This window comes from Esox lucius, chromosome 22, assembly GCF_011004845.1.
Source record: "Esox lucius isolate fEsoLuc1 chromosome 22, fEsoLuc1.pri, whole genome shotgun sequence".
Lineage (NCBI taxonomy): Eukaryota > Metazoa > Chordata > Actinopteri > Esociformes > Esocidae > Esox > Esox lucius.
This window is the reverse complement of record NC_047590.1, coordinates 12,588,195-12,608,442: the sequence shown is the minus strand read 5'-3', so window position 1 is coordinate 12,608,442 and position 20,248 is coordinate 12,588,195. Positions and strand designations below refer to the sequence as shown.

The following is a 20,248-nucleotide window of genomic DNA, read 5'->3' as shown; positions in this document are numbered from 1 at the left end:
TTTCCTCCGGATGCGTACCAAACTCACAAAAAATTGCGGAAATTAAGCCTCTTCTAAAAAAATCAAATCAAATCCCGACATATTAAACAATTATAGGCCAATATCGAACCTCCCATTCCTCTCAAAAATCTTAGAAAAATGTGTTTCCCAACAACTGAATGCCTTCCTAAAGACAAAAAACATTTATGAAATATTCCAGTCCGGTTTTAGATCACATCATAGTACTGAGACTGCACTCGTGAAGGTAACAAATGACCTTCTAATGGCCTCAGACAAAGGTTCCGCATCTGTCCTGTTGCTTCTTGATCTTAGTGCTGCTTTTGACACTATTGATCACTCCCTTCTCTTAGAGAGACTGGAAACCAATATTGGACTACCTGGACATGTTCTAGCCTGGTTTAAATCTTATTTATCTGAAAGATATCAGTTCGTTAGTGTGGATGGCATATCCTCTGACAAGTCAAGGCTTGGTTCTGGGCCCATTATTGTTCTCACTATACATGCTCCCTCTGGGCGATGTAATCCGAAATCACAATATTAACTCTCACTGTTATGCTGATGACACACAGTTATATATTTCAATGAAGCATGGAGAAGCCCCTGAATTAGCTATTTTGGAAGCATGCGTTTCAGATATTAGGAAGTGGATGACAGAGAATTTCTTGCTCTTAAACTCAAATAAAACAGAAATGCTCCTTTTAGGACCCAAAAAACAAAGAGCGTTGCTAGCAGATCTCACTGTGAACCTCGACGGCTGCATGGTCATATCCCAAAAAACTGTAAAAAACCTTGGCGTTACCCTTGACCCTGACCTCTCCTTTGAAGAACATATAAAATATGTCTCAAGAGTTGCTTATTTTCATCTTCGAAACATCGCAAAAATGAGAAACTTTCTATCAAAAACTGATGCAGAAAAATTAATCCACGCTTTCGTTACTTCTAGATTAGATTACTGCAATGCTCTTCTCTCTGGTTATCCAGACAAATTAATAAATAAACTTCAATTAGTGCTGCACACGGCTGCTAGAATCCTAACTAGAACAAAAAAATTTGAACACATTACTCCTGTCCTAGCGTCCTTACATTGGCTGCCTGTTAGGGTTAGGGCTGATTTTAAGGTTTTACTCTTAACATATAAATCAATACATGGACTTGCTCCTACTTACCTGGCTGAAATGATCCAGCCATACATACCTACACGTAACCTTAGATTGCAAGCTGCAGGCCATTTAATTGTACCTAGAATTTATAAACAAACAGTTGGCGGCAGGGCCTTTTCTCATAGAGCTCCACTCCTGTGGAATGATCTGCCAATTAAGGTTAGAAATGCAAACTCAGTGCAAACTTTCAAGTGTCTACTAAAAACTCATCTCTACAGCACGGTTTATAATTAGGTGTAGCCTGGCCCGGGGGCGTGAAGGTGACCAGTAGGCTTGATACTGTCCACCCTTGCTGTCTTGCCAGGTGGGCTCTCGTCGCCACTGGGATGCCCTCCCTCCAATGCCTTTCGGGGGAAGAGTCACTGGCTTGTTGTTGACTCTCTGTTGCGCAGTTGTGCAATTGTGCTGTATGCTGCTAGCAATACTCGGCCCTCATTCAGGGGGGTTGCGGTTGGTGGGTGTCCCTTTGGTTGATGCCTGGCAATGTGGTTGGATTGATTTCCTGCCTGTTGGGCCCTGTCCGGGGCCTCCCCCGGGTAGGGCCACAGTGTCACCGGACCCCCCCGTCTCAGTTCCAAGGTGTTACGCTGCTATATTATTGTGCTGGGGGATATGAGGGATGTACTACTAACTTTTCTCAGTTTCCTCCAGTTTTACATTTTAGAAGGAGATGAGGTCCTGGTCCACACCTGCGGATTACCTGGTTTGGGGGGCCCGTTGCTGTCCCTGTCCTTGTCCACCTGGTCATACTTCTGACCTAGTCTGAATTCAAATAGACTCTGGATTTAGCCCAGAGAAATGTATTTATTATTCCAATTGGACTCTTAATATCTCACCCGGCACAGCCAGAAGAGGACTGGTCACCCCTCTGAGCCTGGGTCCTCTCTAGGTTTCTTCCTAAAATTCGACCTTAGGGAGTTTTTCCTAGCCACTGAAATTCAACACTACTGTTGTTTGCTCCTTGGGGTTTAAGGCCGGGTGTCTCTGTAAAGCACTTTGTGACAACTGCTGTTGTAAAAAGGGCTTTATAAATAAATTTGATTGATTGATTGATTGATTGATCACATATAACCAAGCAATGGCTACTCTGGTTACCAGAGTGACCATGGCAGGCATAGTGAGTATGACTGTGCATGTATGCATGCGCCTGTATTATAACTGCACTCAGCAGCTTTCTAAACCACCAGTGTCTCATTCTTGACTGTAACCAAAACATTTTATAGAGGCACTTCAGTCTTCAAATTAATATATTTCAGTTGTTTGTTATCAAACAATTTTTATCCTGAAACAAAATACAATTAAATGTTATTGGAAAATACCATTTTATTTTACATAATTGGTACAAGCATATTCAGACTAGAGTGCTTTTTCAACATGTAGTCAAAGCAAATACACTTTTGTTTTCTATATCAGTGCTTGAAACGCTTGAACCTAGTGTTATATCTTGACAAATTATGTTGAATTAAATCACATGGACTCTGAGATAAAGTTGTAACTTTAGTTAACTCTTCCTCCATTAGTACACTCAACGTAATGACGTCATACATACATGACACCTCGCGTTGAAACGTGTGTCAAACCAGGATGTCCCCAAACTGACCAATGGCGAACATCAGTGGGTGTAACTTAATATCAGTGGGTGTAACTTAATATACACCCATATTAAGTAACGCCCCCGACTTGCAGTCTGCAAATATACCTTATACTCGAATGTCAAACTCCGCCTATATCAAGACTTTATATATTTTTTTAGTTTTTCCAAAATATCCATCCATCCATCTATCCATCTTCTTACGCTTATCCGGGGCCGGGTCGCGGGGGCAGCAGTCTAAGCAGGGATGCCCAGACTTCCCTATCCCCAGACACTTCCTCTAGCTCTTCCGGGGGACACCGAGGCGTTCCCAGGCCAGCCGGGAGACATAGTCCCTCCAGCGTGTCCTAGGTCTTCCCCGGGGTCTCCTCCCGGTGGGACGGGACCGGAACACCTTCCCAGGAAGGCGTTCCGGAGGCATCCGAAACAGATGCCCAAGCCAACTCAGCTGACCCCTCTCGATGTAGAGGAGCAGCGGCTCTACTCTGAGCTCCTCCCGGGTGACCGAGCTTCTCACCCTATCTCTAAGGGATCGCCCGGCCACCCTGCGGAGAAAGCTCATTTCAGCCGCCTGTATCCGGGATCTTGTCCTTCACCACGACAGACCGATACATCGACTGCATTACTGCAGAAGCTGCACCGATCCGTCTGTCAATCTCCCGTTCCATCCTTCACTCACTCGTGAACAAGACCCCTAGATACTTAAACTCCTCCACTTGAGGCAGGCACTCTCCACCAACCTGAAGTGGGCAAGCCACCCTTTTCCGACTGAGGACCATGGCCTCGGATTTGGAGGTACTGATTTTCATCCCCACCGCTTCACACTCGGCTGCAAACCGTCCCAGTGCATGCTGAAGGTCCTGGTTAGAAGGGGCCAACACGACAACATCATCTGCAAAGAGCAGAGACTAAATTGTGTGGTCCCCAAACCTGACACCCTCCGGCCCCTGGCTGCGCCTAGAAATTCTGTCCATAAAAATTACGAACAGAACCGGTGACAAAGGGCATCCCTGCCGGAGTCCAACATGCACTGGGAACAAGTCTGACTTACTGCCGGCAATGCGGACCAAGCTCCTGCTTCGGTTGTACAGGGACCTGACAGCCCTTAGCAAAGGACCCAGGACCCCATATTCCCGAAGCACCCTCCACAAGATGCCGCGAGGGACACAATCGAATGCCTTCTCCAAATTCACAAAACACATGTGATTGGTTGGGCAAACTCCCATGAACCCTCCAACACCCCGTAGAGGGTATAGAGCTGGTCCAGTGTTCCACGGCCCGGACGAAAACCACACTGTTCCTCCTGAATCCAAGGTTTTTCCAAAATATCATTTTTTTATAATGACGTTAAAATTCAATAGCGTCTACAAAAAGTGTGCCATGACAACAAAGTGCTATATTCGGACTCGGGAGAGGATGGCCTACAATCTACGGCTTTAATTGTTTCGAAATATTTGTGCACATTTTTTAGTTAATCATTAGACATTCAATAGCGTCAGAAGTGTGCCATGACAACAACATATTTATATTCGGACACTTGGGTGGATGGGCTTCAATCTACGGCTTTTAGTTTTTTTCATGGTACACTTTTTGTAGACGCTATTGAATTTTGAAGAGTAAACTAAAAATGTGCTAAAACAGCAAAGGCTACGCACAAACATACACTCAACATTCACGACAGTCTGACAACAATTATTAATTTATAACTTACCAATCGATACAAACAATAGTATAAGAGATATGACATTTTCCATCTTGCAAACCCGTGTCTTTTTGATTCCCAATTTGTTAATTCTTCCTTTGTCACCGGGCGAAAGTACAATCGGATATTCAGGGCACACACTCAATCACCATCGACTTCTCAGAAAGAAAATGCCCTGACCAAGACAAGAATCGAAAGTGGCATGAAGATGTTCCGATATCCGTTAAATGCGTGGAGGGAGGGTTATCTCTTCACATCAGTCTCAAAACTCACGTGCACGCACTTATGGCAAGCCGTTTTAACATTTATTCGCTAGACTGGATATTCCTTACAGATATCTGCAACATAATTTAGCCTAGTCTAAACTCAGTTCAAGATATCTATAACATCATTCTGACTAGTCAAAACGACAGTTGGAGATCTGTAATTCAGTTTTGATTAGTCAGTTTTAAACGACTATTGCCATTCATGTCTATGAGGTTTCGTTACAGATATCTTTAAATCAGCTGCAGATATCCGCAATGTCTATTGTTGATATCTTAAACTGAATTATGACTAGTTGTAATTACAGTTCCGGATAGCCTATCTATAATTTTGTTCTGACTAGTCACGATTCCAGTTCAAGATATCTTAAATCCCCCTCATTTTAAGATATCTAGATCGTTCTTTTGCGATATCTTAAATAAAGTTTTAACTAGTCATACATCAGTTGTAGATATCTTGAACAGGAATTCTGACTATAGTCTGAATTAAATTGAAGATTTCTTCAATATATTTTTCAATAATTGTCATAGGTCTATATTATTCTAGAAATAGGTGGCCTACTTGTTCAAGCTTTGATTTGGTGGAAAAACTCTCTTGATTTATTAATAATCAACTAATCAATGGAAACAAGTTTAATTCTGTATTTCTTCAATTATTTCAAGTAGGGCCTATTTCTTGACCTTTTCACCAAAGCAAAGCTTGAACAAGTAGGCCACCTATTTCTAGAACAATATTACACCAGGTTTGAAGTTCCTATTACTATTATTGAAAAATATATTGATGAAATACCGAAATAAATGTTTTCCCTTGATTTATTGAGTTGTGATAAATCAATAAAGATCTTTTTGACAATATAGTATATTATTATACCACATTTGATTTCCAATGTGGTATAATAATTAGCATGTGGAATGATGTTGATGAGAGTCCATAATGATACTATATTCGTCTTCTGACATTTCGGCAATTACGTGGTTCACTCTTTTACCTCGGACCCAAATGTGAACGGGAGCCTGAACGGATAAACGAATGTGAATCTGTTTAATCTCGAATATGAAACTAATTTCACCTCGGTATGATCTGATGCCTCGCATGAGAAACGTCATGCAAAACAATTGACTAGTCAAAACTGAATTACACATATCTTTAACTGTAGTTTTGATTTGTCAGAATGACGTTACAGATATCTTGAATCAAAATTCTGACTAGTCACAGTGTAATTACGACTTGTAAAAAGTATGGTGTTGATATCTGTCATGTTAATTCCGGATAGTCAGGTATAGCGAATAAATGTTAAAACGGCATGCCATACTGGTCCAGGAGCAAATGGATAATTCCTTATTCGACGTTTTTTAAATGTATATAACAATCAAAACAGTTTGGTTTATAGCGGTTATGTCACAAAATCCAATGTCAAATCGTTTCTCGTCTGTTGTGTCGAAACGAAAAATTAATTAGCAGAAAACACGTTTTTCTGGAGATGTTTCATTGTTTAAATTTCAGATTTTAACGGATTTGTCACAAACCTGAGGCACTTCCGTATTCTCGTTATTCGTTTTATTCCAAAAACGGAATAACAAGAAAACAAAACGATATTATAGATTATATCTACTTTTTTCAAATACCATTACGCGGTTCAATGTTTCGTTTCTGCAAATAGGGTGGGGTTCAATGTGAAATGCCTGTCATTGGCCAATTTTTATGCTAAAATGTAGGTCTACTTCCTTTCAAAATAAGAATTGGACCTAATTTATAGTTTTAGTCTACAATCTTGTAATTAATCAATTCAAACATTGAATAATTAATACATTAATACCAAATTGAAATATCTTATATCCAATACATTGATCTTTTTAGAATTATTATTTAATTTATGTTGGTAAATATTTGGTTGGTAAATATTTAGCACTAAAATGTAATCCTATCATTGTAACCTATATTTTTTGTCTTATGTCAGTTCTTTCTGAATTGGTGAACTGTAGCAATGCTGGTGTTGTCATTCCATTGTATGTGCTCGGGAAAGGATAGTATACCTTTTCAGTCAAGGACAGCATTCAACAACAACAGTGTTGAAAAAAAGTAAGTTGAGAGATTTCAATGAATAAGTCTAATATATTACTTTCTAGGCCTACGTTCACACACGCTCAGACATACAGACACGCACAAACATTTTAAATTAACTAAATGGGACACCTAAATAGATTCCCCCAAAAAGCCTACTTTTACTAATCCTACTACTAACCCTAAACCTTACCACATTGGTTCCCAAACCTTTTCAGTCATATTAGACAATAAAAAAAGTCATAAAACAATTAGCCTCATAATATAAACACCATATTAGTCATGATAACTTGTATATTATTTTACAGGCGGGTGACCAATGATAGGAAACACAAACTTGAAGTGTCTCAGTTGTTGGCACCCACAAGCCGCCAGAACATCTTCAATGTGCTTTGCATAGGCTCTACAAGTCGCTAACTACGGGTTGGATTGAACAAAATGTTTGCAAAACATATTCCCTCATCTGGTGTTTTGACAATGTTGGTGGAGAATGCTGTGTGACACGTTAATCTAAAATTGGGATGAGATTTTGTGTTTCACATCATTTTCCTAAATGTCAATTTTTACATTTCATTTTCATCACTCATCAAACCATTCAGATAACCCTTGTGCCCTGTGAATGGGGGCATTGTAATCCTGGAAGAGACCCCTCTCATGAGGATATTAATGTTTCACCATGTGATGCAGCTAATTACTCTTTGCTCTATGGTGACACATGGACCCAAACCATGCCAGGAAAATGTATCTATGTAAGCATCTGTATTCGTTAGTTTCCTCCACTGCCACTGTATATAATATTCAGAAACATACTTTAATTATAAGCACTTTTATATTCACTTTCCCCTGCCTGCATGACAGCTCCTCACACAAGTACAATTTTCGGAAAATGTTAACTTGTCTCAGAGTGATATTGAGATGATTGTCCATGTATTTTACAGATGTGACTTCTATTTCATCCAGGAGGCCCAAGAAATATTTTTATTTGTTATTGGTGTCAACACACCTCAATACAATTTATTTCAAATATAATATATTATTAATAGTGGAAGTGTAATGCCTTAACATATTTAAGTTTCGATTAGTGTCTATTTCTTTACTTAGTCTTACCAGCTGTACTTTAATAAAAGTGATGTGAACTATTTCCAACCAATATCAACACAAATAAATCCTACTGGTAATTTAATATCCATGCTGCCAATTGAGGTATTTTCTTAGTGCTTTACTGCAGACGTGTGTACTACACTACGGTGGTAAGACCAAATCAAACACATTTTTCCTAAAAAGGACTACTTTACCTATTGAGCCCTATTGAATCTGTGAGCAAAAGAGATCATTTTATTTGCTGCTGCTCAGTACTGCAGTTACTTTGTAGCATGCCGTGATATTGCTTTCACACCCCATTACCCCAACCCTTACCTGCTTAGTTATACCAGAGGCGGATAATTGACGTATTCCGTCTGACAACCTAACCACATTGGCAAACGCTTCTGTACTGGTATTCAAGCATGACACAATTGTAATTATAAATACTATCACGACAGGCATGAATACATTAACTCACTTGAAATACCGAACAAATAAACCTGGCCTACCAAAACAGGCGCCATCATAATAAAACGACGGCCGTATCGAATTACATCATTAGGCAAAATCTTTCATATTCAGGCATACTTTCACAGCACAAGGCGTAAACTGAACAATCCAGGGTAATGTAACCAAAGACAGAAAAAGGCTGCAGCTAAAGACAATCGTTTAACGCAAACGCGTTATCAAGAAAAAATATTTCCTCTCAAATAATTATTTCCATTCATTTTTAATAAATGTGTTTTAGCTTTTCAAAATATTTTATTTCCAATATATATATATTTTTGATCTCGGGATATCCGCCTATGCTCCTTGGTCGAACTGTATTCCAGCCAAGAAAATTGTCCGTAGTACTTCTATGAGACACTATGTGATTTTCCATTTAACCCAATACTGGGGAACACTCAGTGTGTCGGCGGTTCGTCTACTCCAGACAAATCCGCAGGTGGTGCAGAGTGATGGTTATCCTGCGCTGTTGTTGAAATCAATGCAGTAGAAACGCTAACCTCCTCATTGGCTGCTGACCTGCTAGCTCCCGAGTCCTTAATGGTTGGGCCTGAAGTGCTTTTGCTAGGTCTGACTTGCTAGCCCTCCTCACTCATCGTCTTATCAAGTATCAGAGGGAATGGGCTCGAATGCGATCAAGGTGTTTTTTCTTCTTCATCCTCCATTTCTAGATTTTTAAATAAGTGCAAGAGCGAACTTTGTTAATGAGCAAATAATAACGGGTGTGGTGGTGAGAATAATAAGAGCACAATATATAACTAACCAAACTAGGACTACTATTTAATGAAGGTGGGGTGGCGGGAGAGCGTTTGATTCCTTTGTCACCAATTAGAATAGAAGTGCATCCTACTGCCGTTTACACCATTTCTGATTTGTTGGAAAAACAATATAAACAACAAATCAAAATGTATTACAGTTTTTTGTACAAATAAAAAATGTGTTAAGCCAACCTGATTGGGTGGGCCAATAGTCATATATATATGACTGATTGCGTGTGTATAATCCCTAGATGTAATTTTTTAGAGATGAGAGTGGTATTCCTAATAAAGATGGAACTTGCATACCCGAGAAAGAAGTGAAACAAAAAAACTGTCGACATGCCATATATTTTCTCTTAAATCTTCGTAAAATGAGCTTTATTAGAATCGGAGCGCTGTTACAGTTCGCAGTCTCCTGGTGCATGGTGATTCTTAAAAGGTGTCTGCTATAGACACACACATGGATCACTGCTATTGCATGCTGTCCTCTCTTGAAAGTCAATCATGTCAGATTACTGTTGAAAGGGAAGGATTTTTTTGGACAAATCTATTGCTGTACCTGGGCTTGTTTTAACTATCCTGGATTTGACCTGGTTACAGATACCCAGCCTAAACCCCAAGAGCAAACCACATGGTTGATGCACAGTAAAACTACCTAGTATGGTTGAAATCTAGGAAGAAACCTATAAAGGAATGAGACTGAGGGGAGGCAGTTGTTTAATTGTCGCACTGATGACCAGAAACTTTGTAACATACACCAATCAGCCATAACATAATGACCACATGCCTAATATTGTGTAGGTCCCCCTTTTGCCCCCAAAACAGCCCTGGACCATCGAGGCATGGACTTTACTCTGCCTCTGAAGGTGTGCTGTGGTATCTGGCACCAAGAAGTTAGCAGCAAGTCCTATAGATTGCGAGGTGGAGCCTCCATGGATCAGACATGTTTGTCCAGCACATCCCACAGCCTCATTTGGATTGAGACCTGGGGAATTTGGAGGCCAAGTCAAAACCTTGAATGTGTTGCTGTGGTCCTCAAACCATTCCTGAACCACTTTTGCTTTGTGGCAGGGCATATTATCCTGCTGAAAGAGGATAAGGTGAAAGGGTGCACATGGTCTGCAACAATGCTTAGGTAGATGGTACATGTCAAAGTAACATCCACATGAATGGCAGGACCCAAGGTTTCCCAGCAGAACATTGCCCAAAGCATCACACTGCCTCTGTTGGCTTGCCTTCTTCCCATAGTGCATCCTGGTGCCATGTGTTCTCCAGGCAAGCAATGCACACGCACCCAGCCATCCACGTGATGTAAAAGAAAATGTGATTCATCAGACCAGGCCACCTTTCATTGCTCCGTGGTCCATTTCTGATGCTCACGTGCCCATTGTAGGTGCTTTCGGCAGTGGACAGGGGTCAGCATGGGCACCCTGACTGGTCTACGGATATGCGTCCCCATACGCAACAAACTGCGATGCACTGTGTGTTCTGACAGCTTTTTATCAGTACCAGCATTAACTTTTTCAGCAATTTGAGCTACAGTAGCTCGTCTGTTGGAACAGACCACAAGAGCCAGCCTTTGCTCCCCACATGTATCAGTGAGCCTTGGCCGCCCATGACCCTGTTTCTGGTTCATCGCTTTTCCATCCTTGGACCACTTTTGATAGGTACTGACCACTGCAGACCGGGAACACCCCACAAGGGCTGCAGTTTTTGAGATGCCCTAACCCAGTCATCTAGCCATCACAATTTGGCCCTTGTAAAAGTCATTCAGATTCCACGCTTGCCCATTTTCCTGCTTCTAACACGTCAACTTTGAGGACAGAATTTTCTCTTGCTGGTTAATATATCCCACCCACTGACAGGTGTCATGATAACGAGATTATCAGTGTTATCCACCTGTTGGTGGTCATAATGTTATGGCTGATCGGTGTATGTTGCCAGCAGTCCTATTTTTAATCACTATAAACATACATTGCAATTCAAATGAATAAACATTAAATCCATGTATGTATTTATTCAAAGTAAAAGGGAAATATAGTCCCTGCTGAAGGCATTTTCATTTTAGTCATTGCACAGTCCCACATTTTGAGGCGGTGATCTTGGAACAGAATGGTGATATTGTTTCCTGGTTAGCCGTTTTGCTAATAAGTGCCTGGAAGTTCAAACTCTTATTTGGAAAGGAAACAGACCTAGGTTTCAGCTTTAAAATTGGCCAATGACAGGCATTTCAAATTGAACCCCACCCTATTTGAAGAAACGAAACATTAAACCGCTTAATGGTATTAGAAAAAAGTAGATATAATGAAAATCGATTTGTTTTCTCGTTATACCGTTTTTGGAATAAGCTCCGTTAAAATAGTAAATTTGAAATGTCCAGAAAAACTTCATTTTTCGTTTCGATACGATAAATGAGAAACTATTTTATATTGGTTTTTGGGACATAACCGCTATAAACCAAACAGTTTTGGTCGCTATCTACATAAAATAATAAATCGAATAAGGAATTATCCATTAGCACCTTGACCCATACTCTCGACTCAATTTAGTCTTCTCGAATTGGCAAGGCTGTTTTCAGACTGATGTGACGCCGTAAACGGTCGCGGTTGAAAGCAATCTAGTCATAACCTCCTTTCAGCCATTGAAGCGTGTTGAAATGTAAAGCTAACAAGCAGGTGTCCAATCCGTCTTAAATTGGTAGATTAACTCGAAGAGTTGTTGAAATGGTGATGATGCATTATGTAGACGGTCCCTTGCGACTTGCTTTGTTTATTCGCAGGCTGCCTGCAATGTCAACATAAATATTATGCAGCCCTACCATTTTAAAACCTTTTTACCAGCTTAGTAAAATGTGAACACCCACAACACACATCTTATTGTACTGACCCATTAATCACATCTCCTTGCCTCAGCTGAATCTCCAACTTTACATGCCTGTTAACAATGTGTGTAAGTGTTAAAGTCATAGTACCTAAGTGCATGACTGTGACTAGCAATAACAACACAAGCCCACGCAGGAAACAGATGGTTAAACCACAGCCACTTTAGTTTTAGGAGGCCCAGCTTGGGTCAGTTATTGTGTTTTCTCTGATTATAATAACTGCATGATTTAGGGATGATGTTTTAGATCTGTGCCTTAAAGTAACTTTAACCCAGAACTTTTTCATCTAATCGATTCCAAACACTGTCTCTGACGGGCGGTCCACGTTCTCCCTCTGGATTTAGTGACAGCCCAAATACACGTATTCATACTTTGTCTCCAGTTAAATCTTCAAATGTGACCCGAAAGTAAACTTGTTAGAAAGCGGTTCCTGACGCCCTGATGACCATCAGCTTTACAAGATGCTTAGACCTGAACATGGAAGCAAAGCGCCACCTACTGTTGGCATTACACAAATTTTGCGCACAGATGGTGGAAACACACTCCTCAGCCAAGCGTGTCCACGTTTGCACTGCTCAAAAGCTAGTGTGTAGTCACTAACGCACACCACAGCACCACACAGTCACTGCATCACATCCCTCCCACACACAGGAAAAGGAGGTGAATCTGACCTTTTGATTTTATTACAGCACTTAGTCTTTTTGGGTAGGAGTCTATTAGCATGGCACATCTTGAAGTGGCAATATTTGCCCACTCTTCTATCCAAAAGTGCTCCAAATCTGTCAGATTGTGAGGGCATCTCCTGTGCACAGCCTTCTTCAGCCTCACCAAGCAATGAATACCTTTCTTAAAGCCCACACTTTCCTTGACATCTGCTGAACTTTGTGCTTTGTAAATAAACAGAAGAGAATGCCTGTCTTACATACAGAGGCTAATTAATGCTTTCACAGCTTATTAATGATGTTAAAAGAGAATGTTAAGAATCATGCAACCCTCACTGGGTTTTGAAAGAATCCCAGGTATGACAAATGTCATTAAAAGGTTATTTGATGAGTGCAATATTTAAAAGGATAGTGAAATATAAAAAAGGTTTAATCATTTCCTTTGCCTACTATAAGCCAACAAAATAAATAAAAAAATAAAAAATTGTACTCTTTCATTTATCATTTACTCATCTTTTATATTTTTCAACACCTCACTTTAATTTTTTTCCCAGGTCTAGCACAGTTTAATCATTTAACTATTTCCTTTTTTCATCATGCGACATTTCCCCATTTTCCTCAGGTAAGAAATCCCAGTTTCTTTATCGCATACTATAATTAGAAGGGTGTGTCAAAAACCATGCAGGGGATCGACTGGTTGTATCTAACCGTCAGTAATGAAAGCAGCATAGAGCAATCAAAATAATTCCATAGTTTTCAATCCTGTCAGCTAAAAATACGAAAGCCTTTCTAGCAGATGTGATCTCCAACACTGGAAAATGATTGCCTTATCTGCCCAAACCCGGTTCAGTTTACATTAGTGGCCTGTGTGTAACAGCATTGTACCCTTTGCTCTCCGACTGTCCCTTGCGGGGCTCGAACCAGTGATCCTCTCATCACAATGGTAACTGCCGAGGCCCTTGTGGAGCAAATAATAACTACTACTTCAAGGTCACTTAGTGAGTGACGTTACCAACTGAAATGCTAACAGCACTAACTGGCCAGCTGACAGAAAGCAAGAGGAAATAAGATGTTTTACTAATTCAAATTAGAGAGAAACCAGACTGTAATGGGTGGCAAGTCTTCTTCTGGCTGTGCCTGGTGAAGTTAATTAGAGTACTTGACCTTTTGGGATGTATTTTTTAGGGACATGTCAATGCATTAGGGACTTGTCAATGCATCTTTTAGTTGACAACTTACCATCCTAAAAGACTTAATAATCGGAAGTTCTCAGCTTTTCTTCAGAAATGAATTTGGTTTGTTCTGCAGGCAAACACAATATAAATTAAACACATTCACATGCTTGTTTTACTATACTTGTGAGAATTTCTTTTGGGACCATAATGTATTCCAAAAAAGTTGGGTGCTTTATAATCTTCAATCCAGCCCTTAACCTCAATACAATTCTTACCCAAACTTTAATCCCAAGCCTAAATGTTTTACATTTAAACAATTTAAATAATTAGCTATTATCCAGAGTGAACAACGTTAGTGGAGGCATTGCAACCAAAATGCTTTACCAACTGAGCTACACAGGAACATTTTGTACACATGGACTGGCAAAATGTCCTCACCCCACCAGATTTGCCATGGGTTTAACAGTTTCAATAGGAATACATGTACACACCCTAGCCTCCCTTCACAAATTAACTGAAAGCTACAACAAAACAGTATAGGGATTTCCTGGTTTGTGCATTTTCCAACAGGAAAACAACAACATTGAATACCATACCATACATAAGTTCTTATCATTAGATTCTTCCGCAGTAGAGCTGTTGAATCCATTGAATTCAGTTGGTAGCACAAATGTTTTGCTAATCAGATAAATTGCATGAAACACTTCTATACTGATAGTACAGTATAACATTCACTTACCGGCCACTTCATTAGGTACACCTTTTCAACTGCTCGCTACCGCAAATATCTAAATAGCCAATCACATGGCAGCAACTCAATGCATTTAGGCATGTAGACATGGTCAAGACGATATGCTGAAGTTCAGACCAAGCATCAGAATGGGGAAGAAAGTTGATTTGGTTGCTATGGTTCCATGGTTGCTGTTGCCAGACGGGCAGGTTTGAGAATTTCAGAAATTGCTGATCTACTGGGACTTTCCAGCACAACCATCTCTAGGGTTTACAGAGAATGAAAAAATAGAAAATATCCAGTGAGCAGCAGTTCTCTGAGAAAAAATGCTTTGTTGATGGCAAAGGTCTGAGGAGAATGGCCAGACTTGTTCGAGTTGATAGAAAGCCAACAGAAACACAAATAACCAAGGTATGCAGAAAAGCATCTCTGAATGCACAACACATCGAACCTTGAAGCAGATGGGCTATAGTGGCAGAAGAACACACCTGTCAGCTAAGAACAATTAGCATTTGGAAAAATTTTACCTCGTCTGATGAGTGTCGATTTCTGCAGTGACATTCAGATGGTAGTGTACTCATTGTTTGTGTTAATCGGCTGTGCCGTTTGTTGGTTTCTGTTCAGTTATTCATAAAGAAGAACATTAAAGGATGTTTCCCAACTACACCTCTGCTCCTTCGACCATGACAGGAGGAGTGCTTGACGTCATCTGCCAAGCATAGTTGAGGCAATGTGATGGTCTGGGGGTGCTTTGGTGGGGGTCAAGTGGGAGATTTGTACAGGGTAAAAGGCATCTTGAAGAAGGAAGGCTATCACTCCATTTTGCAACACCATGCCATACAGTACCCTGTGGACAGTGCTTGATTGGAGCCAATTTCATCCTAGAACAGGGCAATTATCCAAAGCAGTCTTCCAAACAATGCATGAACTATTTTGGGAAGAAGCAATCAGCTGGTATTCTGTCTATAATGGAGTGGCCAGCTGTCAGGGAAATTTCTCTAACAATGTATTCTTGGGGAGAGGGAAGTCTGGGCATCTCTGCTTAAACTGCTGCCCCCGCGACCTGGCCCCGGATGAAGCGGAAGAAGATGAATGAATGAATGAATGTATTCTTACTTATTAAAGGACTGAGTCCCCTTGTTCAAATTGGGAAAGGAATGTGGGAGTGGGGGATCTGGTATTTACCTAGGGGGCATCATTGACTGGTATCGGTTGGTTATAAGGGTACTCATTAATCTGCAGATCTGTGATAACTCATCAGGGCATCCATTGTCTGTCCAGGTTTGGTTGGAACTCTTAGAATTGAAGAGGTTACCTATGGGGGGAAGGATAGCTTGTTCTTTGTGTGAAGCTTAGGTTGTGATAGAACAAAGGGAATGTGTCCTGTTGAGTTGGGACAGAGGTGCATGATTTTACCACACCCCTTTCTCCCTTTAAATACTGTTGATTGTCCTGTATTAATTTAGAGATTATTCACTGTTACTTTGTAACCTGCAAGTGACCCCAAACCTTTGATCCGTAGTGTATATTTTGTTTAATTTACCTGAAAGTATACAGTAGAGCCTCACAAAAAGTCTTCTATCAACTACCATCATCACACTGTTAATTTGCTCACCTCTTCCAATCAATCCAGTGTCAGACACAGCAACAATGTTGGCTACACCTAACCCATTATGATCTGCCAGAGATCTACCAAGAAAGACATTCTTACATCATGGGATTGAAGTCCATATCAGCTCAACGATTTTCATAGTGATTCCCAGAGACTCCAGCGGTCCCCACAGAGTTGGGTAGGACTGCTTTCAGTTCTAATGCACTTTACTTTTGGAACAAACTGCAGATACAACTTAAGTTAGACACCTTAATTGGTGCCTCTTGCCCATTTTCTAAATGTAATGACTGATCAATATGATGTCTGATTATTTCTGTTGAATTGTGTGTCATTTTCTTGTAAGTCTTAATGTTATTTCAATGTTAATATTTTTGTTTGTGTGCCTAAACTTACATGTAAACATGTTTACACAGGGCACTGCCTTAAAAGAGATTCAGGTGTCAGTCTGTTTCCCTTAAAATAAAGTAAAAAAAGAAAACACCAGAGAAATCACAAATCAACAGCTGCACAATAAATATGTCCCTTAAACGGAATTAAACGGAATTGCGACTGAAAAGAAGGTATTGTTTAGTCACTCCTTATAGTCTTTTGAGGTCCTCGTTAATGACAAAAAATGGGAGGATCAGAGCTGACGAGCATGTTTCATATGTGTAAGAGGTTCATATTTTAAAGTAACCAGACAACATGAAAAAGTAATAGACTTAGAAGCTTATCATGAAACATTATTGTAAAGAAAGTTGACATTGTTGTTTTCATTGAGCAGGTTGGCTGTAAAAAGGCGTAGTCAGGGTGGGGAAGGGTTGCAGTTCGGTGGGCTGGGGATCTCATCGCTGCTTTTTGCGGATGATGTGGTCCTGATGGTATCATCAGTCTGTGACCTTCAACACTAACTGGACCGGTTGGCAGCCGAGTGTGAAGCGGTTGGGATGAGGATTAGCACCTCTAAATCTGAGGCCATGGTTCTCAGCAGGAAACCGATGGAGTGGCTCCTCCCGTTTGGGAATGAGGCGTTACCCCAAGTAAAGGAGTTAAAGTATCTCAAGGTCTTGTTCGCGAGTGAGGGGACAAGCGGGAGATTGGCCAGAGAATCGGAGCAGCGGGGGCGGTATTGCATTCGCTTTACCACACCGTTGTGACGAAAAGAGAGCTGAGCCAGAAGGCAAAGCTCTCGATATACTGGTCAATTTTCATTCTTCACCTATGGTCATGAAGGCTGGGTGATGACCGAAAAAACTAGATCGCGAGTACAAGCGGCCGAAATGGGTTTTCTCAGAAGGGTGGCTGGCTTCTCCCTTAAAGATAGGGTGAGAAGCTCAGTCATCCGTGAGGAACTCGGAGTAGAGCCGCTGCTCATTTGCATCGAAAGGTGCCAGTTGAGGTGGTTCGGGCATCTGGTAAGGATGCCCCTAGGACGTCTCCCTAGGGAGGTGTTCCAGGCACATCCAGCTGGGTGGAGACCTCGGGGTAGGCACAGGACTAGGTGGAGAGATTATATTTTGACACTGGCCTGGGAACGCCTCGGCATCCCCCAGTCAGAGCTGGCAAATGTGGCTTGGGAAAGGGAAGTTTGGGGTCCCCTGCTGTATCTGCTGTCCCCGCGACCCGATACCGGATAAGCGGATGAAGATGAGAGATTTTAGATGAGAGATTTCAGACGAAAACAAAAGTTTGCATACCCTTGAAGAATTGGTCATATAGGGACAATTTGTAAAGAAAACATGAGTGAGCAGGCAAAACATATTTTCTTTCGTATGGGATTCACATTCAACTGTAAGTCATATCAAAATGGTACAATCTTAAAACAAAACATGACAACATTGAAAAAAATTAACTGACCCCTGTTCAAAAGTCTGCATACTCTTAGTTCTTTATACTGTGTATTGCCCCCTTTAGCATTAATGACAGCGTGCAGTCTTTTGTAATAGTTGTCTATGAGGCTGCCCATTCGTCTTGGCAAAATGCCTCCAGGTCATGCAAAGTCTTTGGTTGTCTTGCATGAACCACACGTTTGAAATCTCCCCAGAGTGGCTTGATGATATTCAGGAGGCACTCTAGGGAGAGACTATGATGGCCACATCAGAACCTTCACCTTTTTCTGCTGTAACCACTGGAGGGTCAACTTGGCCATGTGCTTAGGGTCATTGTTGTGCTGGAAAGTCCAAGAGCGTCCCATGCGCAGCTTTTGTACAGAAGAATGCAAATTGTGCCTTTAGAGCTCACACACCCCCAAAACATCAGTGAGCCACCACCACGCTTGACAGTGAGGATGGTATTCTGTTCACTATAGGTCTTCCTGACCCCTCTCCAAACATAGTGACCATAAAGCTCTATTTTGGTCTCATCACTCTAAATGACAGTGTGCTAGAAGCTGTGAGTTGTGTCAAGATGTTGTCAGGCATATTGTAACCAGGCTTTTTTGTGGAATTGGCGCTGTAAAGACTTCTTTCTGGCAACTCGACCATGCAGCTCATTTTTGCTCAAGTATTGTCGTATTGTGTTCCTTGAAACAACCACACAGTCTATTTCCTGAGCAGCCTGTATTTCTCCTGAGGTTGCCTGTGGGCTTTTCTTTGTATCCCAAACAAATCTTCTGGCAGTTTTGGCTGAAATCTTTCTTAGTCTACCTGACCTTTGCTTGGTATCAAGAGATCCCTGAATTGTTCGCTTCTTAAAAATTGATTGAACAGTAATGACTGGCATTTGCAAGGCTTTGGATATCTTTTTATGTCCTTTTCCATCATTATAAAGTTCCATTGGGATTCACATTGCCATTTTCACCTGTGTGTTACCTTGTGTGTCTGTAACAAGGCCAAACAAGGTATGTAAACTTTTGATCAGGGCCATTTGGGTGATTTCTGTTATCATTATGATTTAAACGTGGAGCCAAACAACTATGTGATAATAAATTGCTTCATACTATATTTTTTTTTACATGATCAGTCATATTTTCAAAATCAATGCCAAAATTCCACAATTTCTGTATCTGCCAAAGGCTTAAGCGTACATATTGTTGGTATAGTACGAAAATCCATGCATAAATTGGTTTGATCATAAAAAAGTAATACGTAAAACGTGAAACGTAAGCAGGAAATTAGATCTATGAACACACTGTTAGGATGACGGACTAATATTTTTGCTTGTACAAATCTATTTTTACAATTCTAAAGTACCACATCACGATCTGGGGCCGTATTCACAAAACATTTTATCTTACCACTAAGACTCGTAAACAGCACTAAAAGTTCCTAGCTAAGAGTTTCCTCTTGAAACCTATTCACAAACCTGCTAAGATCAACTTTTACTAAGGAACGGGGGAGAAGTCTTAAGCTAAAACAAAGGGCGGGGTTCACACCGTTTCTATGGACGTTGTGTTCCACAAGCAAGCTTACTTACTATGCCCACAGTGATTGTCTGATAGGGGTGGGTCTCTGTCAGTGAATTCATCATAACAATACAATAGAAGAATGTTTCCATAAAAATATGTTTCCATATTGAAATAAATATATTAAAATTTTAATGTAGGCCAAGTGTCACTGATTAAACACGAAACCAAGAATGATATACTGACTAGTCTAGATATGTTCAGTTAATTGTCAGTCCCTTACATGTCTGGCAGCTCGTCAAGAAAGCGTGTTCATCTTTTTGATGGTGTAATAATTTGTGCAGTCATGTGTCCCACCACCAACAACACCGGGTTGTTGAGCAATGGCCATAAAGTCGGCTTTGTTTCTTTGTAGTTGGCGAACATCAGGAAGAAACCAAATGATTTGTCGCAAGTTATGGGGTCTGGTGAGGGCATTTGTTGTTTAAATGTAATATTCTACTGACAGATGACTGAGATATGCATAGTTCGTCTGCGCTGCATAGCTGCATTTACCCTGTGGCCAAGTAACGTGGAGTTGTCACAAACTTGATGTCCGATGTTATTAGGTTTCTGTTTGTTGGTGAAGTGACTGCATCAATGACTAGCTCTACTATGATCATAATACCTTCGCGATTAAGGTGATACCTTTTTAAAAGCTTTCAAGGCGGATCGCCGGCAGCACCTCTTTTAGGATTGTT

The 20,248-nt window shown here is 40.7% G+C and overlaps 1 protein-coding gene across 2 annotated transcripts in view; it reads right to left on the bottom strand.

The window, feature by feature from the left end:
* Nucleotides 1-4,558, bottom strand: part of LOC106024865 (immunoglobulin superfamily member 8-like) — a 34,445-nt gene extending 29,887 nt beyond the window's left edge. Inside the window, exon 1 of one of the 2 annotated variants that reach the window (XM_029116535.2) lies at nucleotides 4,463-4,558. In XM_029116535.2, coding sequence (XP_028972368.2) covers nucleotides 4,463-4,505 — 43 coding nt within the window. In that variant the 5' untranslated portion in view covers nucleotides 4,506-4,558. The remainder of the gene's footprint in view (nucleotides 1-4,462) is intronic. The other variant, XM_029116537.2, reaches the window with a different exon arrangement.
* Between the last annotated feature and the right edge of the window lie 15,690 nt (nucleotides 4,559-20,248).